The sequence below is a fragment of the Esox lucius genome, chromosome 7 (assembly GCF_011004845.1).
Source record: "Esox lucius isolate fEsoLuc1 chromosome 7, fEsoLuc1.pri, whole genome shotgun sequence".
Taxonomy (NCBI): domain Eukaryota; kingdom Metazoa; phylum Chordata; class Actinopteri; order Esociformes; family Esocidae; genus Esox; species Esox lucius.
In genome coordinates, this window is record NC_047575.1 from 20,629,338 (window position 1) to 20,641,850 (window position 12,513).

General features: G+C 39.8%; 1 protein-coding gene across 1 annotated transcript in view; it reads right to left on the minus strand.

Annotated features, from left to right (window-relative positions):
* Positions 1 to 10,719, minus strand: part of rb1 (retinoblastoma 1) — a 37,262-nt gene extending 26,543 nt beyond the window's left edge. The window contains exons 1-12 of the mRNA XM_010893436.4: positions 10,416 to 10,719; positions 6,134 to 6,254; positions 5,798 to 5,901; positions 5,509 to 5,643; positions 4,381 to 4,413; positions 4,102 to 4,151; positions 3,774 to 3,884; positions 3,436 to 3,581; positions 3,221 to 3,298; positions 1,613 to 1,722; positions 1,444 to 1,521; positions 843 to 930 (exon numbers count right to left, since the gene is read on the minus strand). Of these exons, the coding sequence (XP_010891738.2) occupies positions 843 to 930; positions 1,444 to 1,521; positions 1,613 to 1,722; positions 3,221 to 3,298; positions 3,436 to 3,581; positions 3,774 to 3,884; positions 4,102 to 4,151; positions 4,381 to 4,413; positions 5,509 to 5,643; positions 5,798 to 5,901; positions 6,134 to 6,254; positions 10,416 to 10,522 (1,161 nt within the window). The 5' untranslated portion in view covers positions 10,523 to 10,719. The remainder of the gene's footprint in view (positions 1 to 842; positions 931 to 1,443; positions 1,522 to 1,612; positions 1,723 to 3,220; positions 3,299 to 3,435; positions 3,582 to 3,773; positions 3,885 to 4,101; positions 4,152 to 4,380; positions 4,414 to 5,508; positions 5,644 to 5,797; positions 5,902 to 6,133; positions 6,255 to 10,415) is intronic.
* Positions 10,720 to 12,513: the final 1,794 nt, after the last annotated feature.

Sequence of the window (12,513 nt, forward strand, 5' to 3'; positions counted from 1 at the left end):
GTTTTAACAAGAGAAACTCCGATTGGCTGCTGCATTAAGAATGAATGAATTAGGCTTACTTGCCTTCTTAAATTCATGAATAGATTTGAAGGAACGTAGTAACTTTATCATTACCAAAAACAACACCATTTAGCAAACTGCTAAGATATGATGATACCTGATTTGACATGTCTGTCCTCAGTGGAATAACTCATGCTATCGATCTTAACAACAGCCCCCGGACCACTAGAAGCCAAACTGCCCCAAAGTATCAATAATCCAACACCATATTTTACAGAAGGTATAACGTGCTTCTCTTTATATGCAGTCCCCTTTTATCGCCAAACATACAGATTTGGTGCACTGCCGTAAGTTACATTTTTCACCACAACACTGATTCCAATTGCAGTTCCAAGAAGACTCAGTAAGGACATTTTTTTTTGCAACCCTTCCAAAGAGCTTGTTAACATTGAGGTGTGGTCTAACAGCTGACAGAGACGTGATAACCTGAAGATTTCACTGTGCAGTTCTGAAACTGTGATTCTTGGATTTTTCTAGTCCCCGCCTGCCCTCACTGTGCATGGGGGCAATATGCAAATGCATCTTTTTCTTGGAAAATGTTGCAAATGTTCCAGACTTCTGAAACATTGTGATTACTGCCATGACTGAGCTAAGTGGTATTTTCAACTGTCTTTTTTATATCCTTTACCTGGTCTGTGTAGGTTAACAGCCATTGGTCTCAGTCTCCTTTAAGCTGAAAGCTCTGGTTTTGCCCATGGTGATGGATGACAAATGTAAAACATATCCCCATAGTCGCCCCCAGGTCTAATCTGAGTGCTTTGTGGAGAGGTTTTCAGACATACCTTGAAATACACTGCAAGGTTGGCAGAAGGTTGGTCACCAGAGGCAGTGAGATCAACCCTCAGCTGTGCAATGGAGTTCATTGCGGCTCTGCAAAGATATGGTGTGAAAACACATAAATACAACGTTAGCAATAAAGAGAAACCGTTAAATAAACTGATTCCAAAGATAGTAACAGAATTCTTAACTAAGCTACTGACAGACGTGATTCATCTCAACATGCTAATCTCCTCTAGCTCCTTTCAGCTCACGGCCGAGAGCCTTAGAAAACCAATCAGATCGCTCCCTGTGGTATTCTAGGTCACACGAGCCAATACATATTATTTACACATTAGATCTCATACCCACACAGGTAATCCCACCAATCGTGTAAATAATTCAGCAAGAGCGCTCTTGCGGAGTGAGCAGTAGGTCAGATTCTGAACCCATGCTGCAGCAGTACGCGCCACGGAGACACTCGCCACGGGCTGACGAAGCTACGACAAAGGGGGCTGTAGCAATCCCCCAGAACCTTTCATTTCCAGGGCTGTCTCTCCTGGGGAACACACTGTTCTAACCAGATGGGAATAAAAGCCTTGACGTGGAGGTCTGAGTGGAGCCCACCTGACCGGCGTCTGTGGGGGGATGAGAACAACATCCTCTTCGGGCTGGTTCTTCCTGGGTGTACTCTCCACCTGCATTCTAAAGGGCAAAGTGAGGCATTATATACTATAACAGGGCTCTGAAACAAGAAAAACTAAATAATGTAAATAGAATTTGAGGTTCTTCTTACAATTCAACTTCGGCGTTGACAAGTGTCTCATCCTTATCCAGGAAAAGCCTCCCATCAAAGTCTCTGCTTTTGAGGTAGAGTTCCTCATATTGCTGACTGAGGTTACTGGCCTGAAAGGACAAATAAAGGTAACAGGCGCTGACAAGGAAACAACCTAAACAAGACAAGTTTGCACTTTCCAACTTCATTATTCTGGAAAAAACCTACTTCAACGGCAATGGGGTTGCTTCATTTGAGTGCAAATGCATTTTAACTAAGGCGTACCCATCCTCTATGTAGAAAAGGTCAGTGTATACGCCTGGTAAGTCCTGAATTTTGGAGGTGCGGTTTACAAATCTGTGGTGTGTTCAAATCTGTGATTTAGAAATATTATTTCAAAAAACACATATCTTACAAAAAATGCATATCAAAGTGTATAAACCAGGGCTTGACAACTCTGACCCTGAAGAAATGTTCAACTTAGTTAACTGCATTAACCAGGTCTTTGGTATAAATCAGTCCCTGATTATCACCTTGCTTTATAACAGACATCTCTGTAAGACATTGCCATCAGATTTAAAGGGAATGCTTCCTTTAGGGTCAATGAAAGAAGCTACAATGTCCATGATGTGTCTAAGCTCAAGAATCACCAGGGTTTGAATCCTGGTGGGTGATGCACAAGTATATTTCATCTAGTGTATGAAAATAATGAAAAGACAAGAAAAGGAACCAGGCAAGCCTAGTCCGGCAGGCCCGCGATTGAAAGGGATGAATGATGTTGCCCTCCCTGGATTTGAACCGGGGTCACCCATGTCTAACCACACCGCCACTTAGCTATACATGCAGAAATGTGGTGTTGGTATCCTTCTGCATTGCTAAATCAATTAGTCGAAACACCACAGATGTTAAAACTAGTTCCCTACATTAACATTCAAAACAACAACAAGGTTGCTAGACTACATTCAATACGTTAAATTAGAAAAAAAGTTTACTGTAGGTGGCAAGCTAATAAATATACAGTAATGAAAACAATGATTCCAATCACTTCATGGCTGGTTCGTTGTCTTAGAAAATAATGATTGAATAGTGGTTGAATAGCCAACCACTACACCATGCGAACAACTATGTAAATCAAAAGCAATGGTTGAGTCTCAAATCGCACACTACATACTACAAGTACGTACTATGAGCATGATGGTGAAGTATGTGCTGTTTTGTATATAGTAAGCTACCATACCAATATTGGGACCAATCTCGACATTAGATCATTTTGTCACACATTAACATCATGCCAAGTTTGAATATTTTGATAGACACCATTAAGCATTGTGTTAAACTGACTAATGTTTCTTATTAAGTTTACTTCCAGCACAACAGCATCTTTGAACTGTATTGGTTTTGCCACTGGCCGTTTTAACAGCTTATTAGCCAGTAATATGCTTACTAGTTGGAATAGTCATAAAAATTTAGTTATGGCTCCTACAAACATCTACACATTTTCTGAAAATCTTCCACCAATTCCATGTAATCCTTGGTATACTCCAAAAAGTTTTTCCCGATAAAGTTGCTATCAGCTAGTGAAATCTTTGTTAACTCAAGAAAGACAAGGAGGTAAAAAATTTTCCCCACCTGAGGAAGGTCCTGAGTGCCCAAGAGGCTCATGGAGTCGAGGAACGCAGAGAAACTGGTCTGGTACACATTCTTTACCTGCTCGACAAAAAACAGATGATCAATGACATGACAACAAAACCCCAAAACACAAATTTCCAGCCATGTAAATGAACAGTCTGAACTCCATGTGTGTGACAGAAATAAAAGTATGAGTGTAAAAAAGTAGGGTGAACCTCTTCCAAGCTGCAGTCATTCTCTTTGCAGAGGGTCTCCAGGAGTTGCACGTCCACCTCGGGAGGGGGCTGACAGGGCTTTGCTTTGCTCTGATTGCGGCGGGAGGTTCGTGTTGGGGGGCTCTGGGCTGTGCTGATGGCCGATTCTGAGGTCACAGGTAAAAAGTCTCTATAATCATTCATTTCCAGACCTGGCTTTCAGATCAGGTTTAGATCAATTCAAAACCCTACTTGGGTTATATTAAAAACGTAAAAAACTAAATAGAGTGGTAACGTGAAGTAAGTGCAAAGGCCACAGGCTTGCAGAAATAGAAGGAACGTGTAGGAGGCTGTCTTACGGTAAAGTGGCTGCAGCATGTTGGGAGGGCAGCGCCTGATGAAGAACTCCAGAACGCACACCATCAAATGGAAGGATATGACCAGGTCATCCTCCATCTGCAGAGCCCTTCCTGCAGAACGGAGACAACACACATCAGGAGCAGCACCCCAACACTGGCCCGTCCTAACAAGGAACAGATCGCAACAGAAACCTGACGTTTATCTTACCAGGCCTCTGACTGAATATGGAGAAAGCATAACAGGAGGACGATAGACATGACCTCCGAACATACATCTACAAAGTGTTTCTTTTGGCATGCTTTATGGGGTTGCAATTTCAATGCCCACCTTTAGCCAACAGGAACATTGTCCAGGAACTCCGTAGGATACATTTTGCCCTGGAACACAGAACATGTTGACATTACACTATACACTGGGAACAAACCCCTGTCATCAGAACTGCACCAGATTTAACCCCCGTTATCAGAATTGCACCTGGGTGAGAATACTTTAAAAATGAGTTATATATAATCCTGTTTGGATAACATGCAGACACCATTGCCTTGGCAGCAGCTAAGTCATCCTACCATAATTTCATGACAATTTCGGTACTATACATTCACTTACTTCACATCCTCAGTATAGATTTTGCTGCAAGTCCTGGAACAAGATACAAAGTGGGGAAAATATTAATTACACATTTAAGAGGTATAACGTTACATAAATTAAAATAGAATATCTTCTGGGCAAGCAGCTCTTTGTATCAGATACAAACCAGGTCAAATAACATACAACAATGATAGGTAGGTACAGCTTTTGTATTGAAAAGTCCTTGAGCCACATAAACATCCTTCTTTCCCCCAAAAGGCAAGCAAACCCAAGACAAAATTTGCCCTGCACATATCAAGCTCCCTACATTTTGATGGACGATTAGGGCAACAGTTTGAAGTGATAACCCATTACAACACAAGATCGCGAGATGAGAAGTAGCACGCTATAGCTACACCCTCTCATTAGTCACACTAAATCTAGGGAGTCATCATTTCACCAAACAATAAGTTGCAGAACGAGAACTTCCTTTAAACAGAGGCAAAAATAACTAAATGTGGAAAGACTTGAATTTGGTCGCAAAAGAACCTGATTGACTGAACCATTTAAAATGAAACTATAATTTTTTTGAAGCTGCTCAGATGCTGAAGGAGGCAGTGTCAGACTGACATAGGACTATGCAGCTTACTAAACATGTCTACATATTGATTACCCATGCATATTTCCTTACTCATGCAGTACATAGCCCAGGAACAAAAATCTAGCTAATTTGGCAATTTTTCACACAAACAAATATATGTACAGTAAATGTTGTAATTACCTTCTCTTATCAAAGCCAAACAATTACCTCAAAACCACAATACATTCTGAACCCTTTACCTAATCACAACACAATTATATCCAGGTTTGTCAGTTGGTCCTTCAGCAACCACAGCGAAGGATGAAATTACACTGCCATCTAGAGGTATAGCAAAAGTATGGATTGGAAAATCTGGTCCAAGCCAGCCAAGCCCAACTCACTTAGCAAACCTCTGATAAAGACCAACTCACTTCTCAAACCTCTGATAGATAAAGTAAAGACCAACTCACTTCTCAAACCTCTGATAGATAAAGTAAAGACCAACTCACTTCTCAAACCTCTGATAGATAAAGTAAAGACCAACTCACTTCTCAAACCTCTGATAGATAAAGTAAAGACCAACTTACTTCTCAAACCTCTGATACAGTGCCAGAGAGACATTATATTTCTTCTCTAGTCGGGTCATAGCAGAGTTCACTCTAGTGCTGATGGTGTCCAGGTTTACATCCATTTTCTTCAGCAAGGCCAAGAACTGAGTCACACTACAAACACCAAGATACAAACACAAAACAATCAATGCCTTATATAGAAACATTGGAATGCAATACCTTAAAAAAAGAGGTTGTCTTTAAAGCTGACCAGGTGTAATCAGTCTGGGAAACCTCCCCTCTACCTATGGTGACAACCACAACTTACTTCAAATCCACCGCCTTCAGGACTTGAGTGAATGTGAAACTTGCAACCTCCAAATCGGTCACAGCCACAAAAAGACACACTCCCCAAAGCCTTTTTTCAGTGTCCTGTGTTGACAGAATGACAGAAAAGAATTACATTATATATACACACATTATAATAAATGGTCAGTCCATGAAATTAACAGTATTCAGAGACTCCTGGATTTGAACAAGGTCATGTACAGCTGTTTACTTGTGATACTTGTTGCCACCATCATTAAAGCAGAAAGAAGAAGCATCAGTTGATGAAGAACTTGGTATTTCTAATGGACACTGGGGATAATGAGTTGACACATACAGGCACTTTCTCCACTGAGGCCTGAACTGCCTTCCATATTGTCCAGGCATGATCACACACAGCTTCCGTCACTTGAAGACTCTGGCAAAGAGTCACAAAATCGGCATCCTTCTCTTTGTGCCTGATTGTAAAAACAACAGAAAACAGGTTAGATATGACAAACCATATTTAGGTGTGGATTCAAAAGCAGATGACAGACATTGAATGGTTGCCTAAAATCCACAAACATTGTCTTAGCACCCGCCATGCCCATAAACTGCTTTGGTTCAGATCCAAATATTACTTTGGAGATAGTTCAGGTGGAATAGTCAAAATACATTTTATCGTATCTTAACCCACTTTCATAAAACATACAATGTAGGATTTTCATAACAACATCTTAATGGGGTTTAGGTCTGAACATTAAATTAAGCCATTCAAAAGAGTACAATATTTCAGATATTCAGATGTAGACTCGCTTCAGATTCTTTTTATTTTGTCTTGTCACAGGTCCACTTCAGGTTAACATCAGACTGATGAACTGACTTTCTCCTTTGGAATCCTAACTTGTTAATGCGAATGTGTAATTTTTGTCTAAATATTATTTTATTGCTAAACGTATTTCAAAAAAGAACACAGACTGAGACCACGGTCTCTTTTACAGCTTAACCCTGCGTATACATGTTTACACATACAACTTAGGTTCAATGATTAAAAACAAACAGGAAAAAAAAAACACAGAGCAGACTAAACAAGATGCTCATAGATAGCACAAGACAAAGTACATTGCTTTAAACACTGGTGTAATTCACTCAGTGGCCTCAGGATTTTAGTGGATACTGGGCCTGGCAATGTCTGCGATGTCCCTTAGGTGTAGTAAACGAAACAAATGCAGCACATCTGTAGTCTTCACACAGTGGAAAAAGTAAATGGAGTAAAGACCACAACATTGGAGGCCGAGACTCAAACCCCTGGGGACCGAGACTCAAACCCCTGGGGACCGAGACTCAAACCCCTGGGGACCGAGACTCAAACCCCTGGGGACCGAGACTCAAACCCCTGGGGACCGAGACTCAATCACTCACAGACAGACGCGCTCGCTCACTCACACTCAACGCAAAAAAAGAATTGCCAGCAGGTTTGAAACATACTAGCCCCAAAAACATTTTTACTGTCCCTCCTTCCAAAAGATGTAATTTATCAGTGTTACTACATATAACAAAATACTTGTTACTTAACATGTTTAATCCTTTAATGAAATGCATTCTGGCTATTCAAAACATTTTTTTTTTATTCCTTTCATTACATTTCTAATTAAAACAATTACCTGGGGAAAACTCTATTCAGCTATTTCTGTATTGTACATTTTTATTCTAATATTTTTTTAGATACTGGTTTATTGATTTCCATGAGTTGTAAGTCGTAATCATTATAAATCCCACCCACTGACAGGTGCCATGATAACGAGATTATCAGTGTTATTCACAGCACCTGTCAGTGGTCATAATGTTATGGCTGATCGGTGTATCAGTGTTATTCACTTCACCTGTCAGTGGTCATAATGTTATGGAAGATAAGTGTATCAGTGTTATTCACGTCACCTGTCAGTGGTCATAATGTTATGACTGATGGGTGTGTATATACACACACACACACACACACACACACACCTCTGAAAATACAAATCATGTAAGACTGATTGTACATGACTTCTATGTAAGGTTTACATACAAGTCATGTACAATCAGAGCACTCCTAACATACCACTCTAGAGGATCACATACATCAGAGTTTTGAAAAAGTTACACAATTTCTCCCACAAAATGTGTATGTCATTATAACAAAATGTACACTGTTCAATATATGTCTGTTTAACCCCGGGACCTACAGACCATGCACAAAGTCCTTCAACACATGAATACATGTAGCTTCTTTTAAGTCTTATAACTTTGTCAGTGCACAGAATACAAAAACAGTTACATGCAACACCAAAATAAAAATCAGTTTAGGTAAAACGATCACAGTTAACACAAAAACAACAGCAGATTGTTACATTTACACAGAGGTTATTCCCAAAAGCACAAAAACCTTCATTACCCAAAACAGTTACAAGTAACACAGAAACAAATATCCTCCAATAAAAGTTTTAAATGGGCAAGGGGGACATGAGTTCAAAGTTTAAGTTTGGTCTGCAGGCTATTCAATAAGCAAGGATCGTAACTGGAACAGGCAGTCCTACCCAATTCTGTGGAGATTGCAGGGGCCTCAAGAGTAATCCAGGCTTGAGTTTTACAAGTTATATTTATAATGTTGAAAAGTGATGATAACTAAGAAAGTCGTTTATTTAGAAATGCTTTATAGACAAACACGAGAGCATGTCGTTCTAGTCTCAAGGACAGCGAAGTTCAGCCCACAATTTGATGAACATCAGTGGTGAGTTCTGTAGCTAGCACCTGTAATAAACCTTAGTGCATAATGATAAGTAGCATCCAGCGGTTGAACTAATTTTTTGGACCCATTAAAAATCATAAAGTGTGTTTTCTTTGGATTTGAAACTAGTTGAAGTTGTAAAAGACCCTTGTAGTATCTTAAAATCTGTCTCCAGTTGCAATAATGCTTGGAGCCCATGACAGGGTTATCAGCGTACAGATTCATGTAACTCTTAACTCCACCAATACTGTTTATGTAGAGAGTGAAAAGTAATGGACCACGTATAGATCCATGTGGGACCCCAACTCCAGTGGCCCTGAATGGATGCAGTCTACCCTAACAGCCTGACTTATTTCCTTAAGACAGCCATGAAACTAACAACAGGCATCCGGTCCTAGTCCTATTGACGGCAGCTTACTCAAAAGTATTGCATGGTCTACAGGGTCAAAAATCTACAAACATAATGTTAGCAATATCAGTTACAACACGTACTGTGGCAGTAGTAAATATGAACACATTGGTTTTCCTGTATCTGTGCCTGAATTGTTAGAAAACAGTCCATCAACTATAACAATGAATCCCAAGTGAGAGACTATGTATATGAAACCTCCAAGATTAAAAAGCTTGTTCAGTGCAAAGGCAAATCTAGCCATCAAAGCCATAAGTTTGTAGTTTACATTTATTGTACAGACAACAGAAGTTTACAGGTTTTACTTTCAGTCCTACAACAACATATTCAACTAACTGTGGTCTAAATCAGTGAAATATGCTTGGCACATTTGTCGTAAACTGGCTCATAAGTTCACCAATAGGGAGAATTAAATATTATTATTATTATTAATTATTAATAATGTTATTGTTTCAGACATGTAAACAGGCAAACTACATTTTCTACTGAGGTCAGCCACAACTTTACCGTTCATATCAGGTACAGTATGTAAAACTGAAAATATCAGAGGTTAAAACTGACAGGAACTAGTTAGATCAACATACAAATAGTTTTAAGTACTGCCCCAAAGAAAATACAAATATTATAATTGGTCGGATGAAAGTTTACATTAAGTTTTTTAACACAACAAGACGTTTTCCTGAGCTACATTTTAGCAAAAAACCTAAAGCTTTATATTAAGCGGACATCATGTCACTTCTCTCATTCCCACAACTAGCAGAATGTAAATGGCCATTTAACGCAATCACCCTAAAACAATATCCGCTCAGAATTGTAATCAAGCCCCAAAACATGCTGTATCCAAAAGTCTCCCACTGATCTAAATGTTTTCAACATCAGGATGAATAACCTGTTCTTATAATCAGCCGTGTCCCTAAGTAACAATCTGATGTTCTTATAATCTGCCCCGTCTCAACCGTACCGACTGTCAAGCAAGACAAAAGCAGCCAAAATCATTAGCTAAATAATGCGACACTTGTTTCTAAGACAACTACACACTGCTGTAGTACCAAACTATCCACTTATAGTATAGTTGTTGGTACCTACCTTGTAAACTAACGCATCTTGATTTTACATAGCTACTAAAAAGGAAACCTGTAGGAATAATGAACTTAACTACAACATAAACCAAAAAAATATGGTAATTAATACATTTGAATACACTACAGCAACGTTTTCCAGTTGGTCATCTCGATTTGTTTTCGTAGGTTGGTTGCAAAGATAACTAATGTAATGATGTACAGTACTAGCTAGCATACAGTGAGTTAGCCAGATAAACAACTCCAGGAATAAGCTAGCGCATTTACGACGGAGTAGTTTAATCGGCTAGCAAAATACTACTTTAGGTCAATAAGACTACAGAATAATTCTCACATTGTTCATTTCCATAATAATTGTGTTTAATACGATGGATTGGAACCTTACTTTTCAACCGATAAATCTGGATTTTCCTTGTCTGGTAAGGGGGCATGTTTTATGCTAGTCTTCGTTTCCTTCTGAGCAGCTCCAGAGTTGCGTTTTTTGGGAGGCATCTTGGCAGATTATTAAAACTAAATTCAAGTACGTTTATTCGTTTTCTTTTTATATGTCTTAAACGGCGTAGTAGATAGTTCACTATTTAAAGTGCCAAACCGGTCCCGTATTTTTTTTTTTTTTTTTTGTCAAAACGTCAGCTTCCTGAAATGTTGCTACTCAATCCGCTCGACGGGCTCGACAGAGATGGATTCACAGCAGAACGAAACCGCGGGAAAATCTAACCTACGCAACATCCGACAGACGTCATCTGACAGCGCCTCGGAATCTTTTTATTTCATTTTTTTATTAAAAGACTTTCCAAAATATACAAACATCAACAACAGTGAAGATCCACATCTACACTTTTACATAACTAAGCACACATGTGAAGTAGAACAAAATAAAAAGAATAATGAAAAGACACAAATATCTCAGATGTCTCGTATATTTCATCAGGTTGTATGATAAAATGGCACCAAGTTTCAGAGAGCCCGAGAGAGCATCAGTCAAAAAGAAAGTTCCACTCTAAGTTGCTCACCTCTACTGCGAAACAGGTGTATAATTAAACTCAAAATCTGCTGTAAGCCTATTTAAATTTGCCATGTTAAAATGAGTTCATTATCTTAAAGCAGTATTTAAATACCATGACTGGTTTCTCAACAGCTGAGAATGTTGTTGTTGACATGTCTGATGTATTATTCCCTGTTGATGCAGTTCATGACTTGCAAGGACATATACACTCACCTAAAGGATTATTAGGAACACCATACTAATACTGTGTTTGACCCCCTTTCGCCTTCAGAACTGCCTTAATTCTACGTGGCATTGATTCAACAAGGTGCTGAAAGCATTCTTTAGAAATGTTGGCCCATATTGATAGGATAGCATCTTGCAGTTGATGGAGATTTGTGGGATGCACATCCAGGGCACGAAGCTCCCGTTCCACCACATCCCACAGATGCTCTATTGGGTTGAGATCTGGTGACTGTGGGGGCCATTTCAGTACAGTGAACTCATTGTCATGTTCAAGAAACCAATTTGAAATTATTCGAGCTTTGTGACATGGTGCATTATCCTGCTGGAAGTAGCCATCAGAGGATGGGTACATGGTGGTCATAAAGGGATGGACATGGTCAGAAACAATGCTCAGGTAGGCCGTGGCATTTAAACAATGCCCAATTGGCACTAAGGGGCCTAAAGTGTGCCAAACAAACATCCCCCACACCATTACACCACCACCACCAGCCTGCACAGTGGTAACAAGGCATGATGGATCCATGTTCTCATTCTGTTTACGCCAAATTCTGACTCTACCATCTGAATGTCTCAACAGAAATCGAGACTCATCAGACCAGGCAACATTCTTCCAGTCTTCAACTGTCCAATTTTGGTGAGCTCGTGCAAATTGTAGCCTCTTTTTTCTATTTGTAGTGGAGATGAGTGGTACCCGGTGGGGTCTTCTGCTGTTGTAGCCCATCCGCCTCAAGGTTGTGTGTGTTGTGGCTTCACAAATGCTTTGCTGCATACCTCGGTTGTAACGAGTGGTTATTTCAGTCAAAGTTGTTCTTCTATCAGCTTGAATCAGTCGGCCAATTCTCCTCTGACCTCTGGCATCAACAAGGCATTTTCTCCCACAGGACTGCTGCATACTGTATGTTTTTCTCTTTTCACACCATTCTTTGTAAACCCTAGAAATGGTTGTGCGTGAAAATCCCAGTAACTGAGCAGAGTGTGAAATACTCAGACCGGCCCGTCTGGCACCAACAACCATGCCACACTCAAAATTGCTTAAATCACCTTTCTTTGCCATTCTGACATTCAGTTTGGAGTTCAGGAGATTGTCTTGACCAGGACCACACCCCTAAATGCATTGAAGCAACTGCCATGTGATTGGTTGATTAGATAATTGCATTAATGAGAAATTTAACAGGTGTTCCTAATAATCCTTTAGGTGAGTGTAATTCACAGCAATGCTAGAATAGCGCTGTCAGGGCACTGTAACATATCC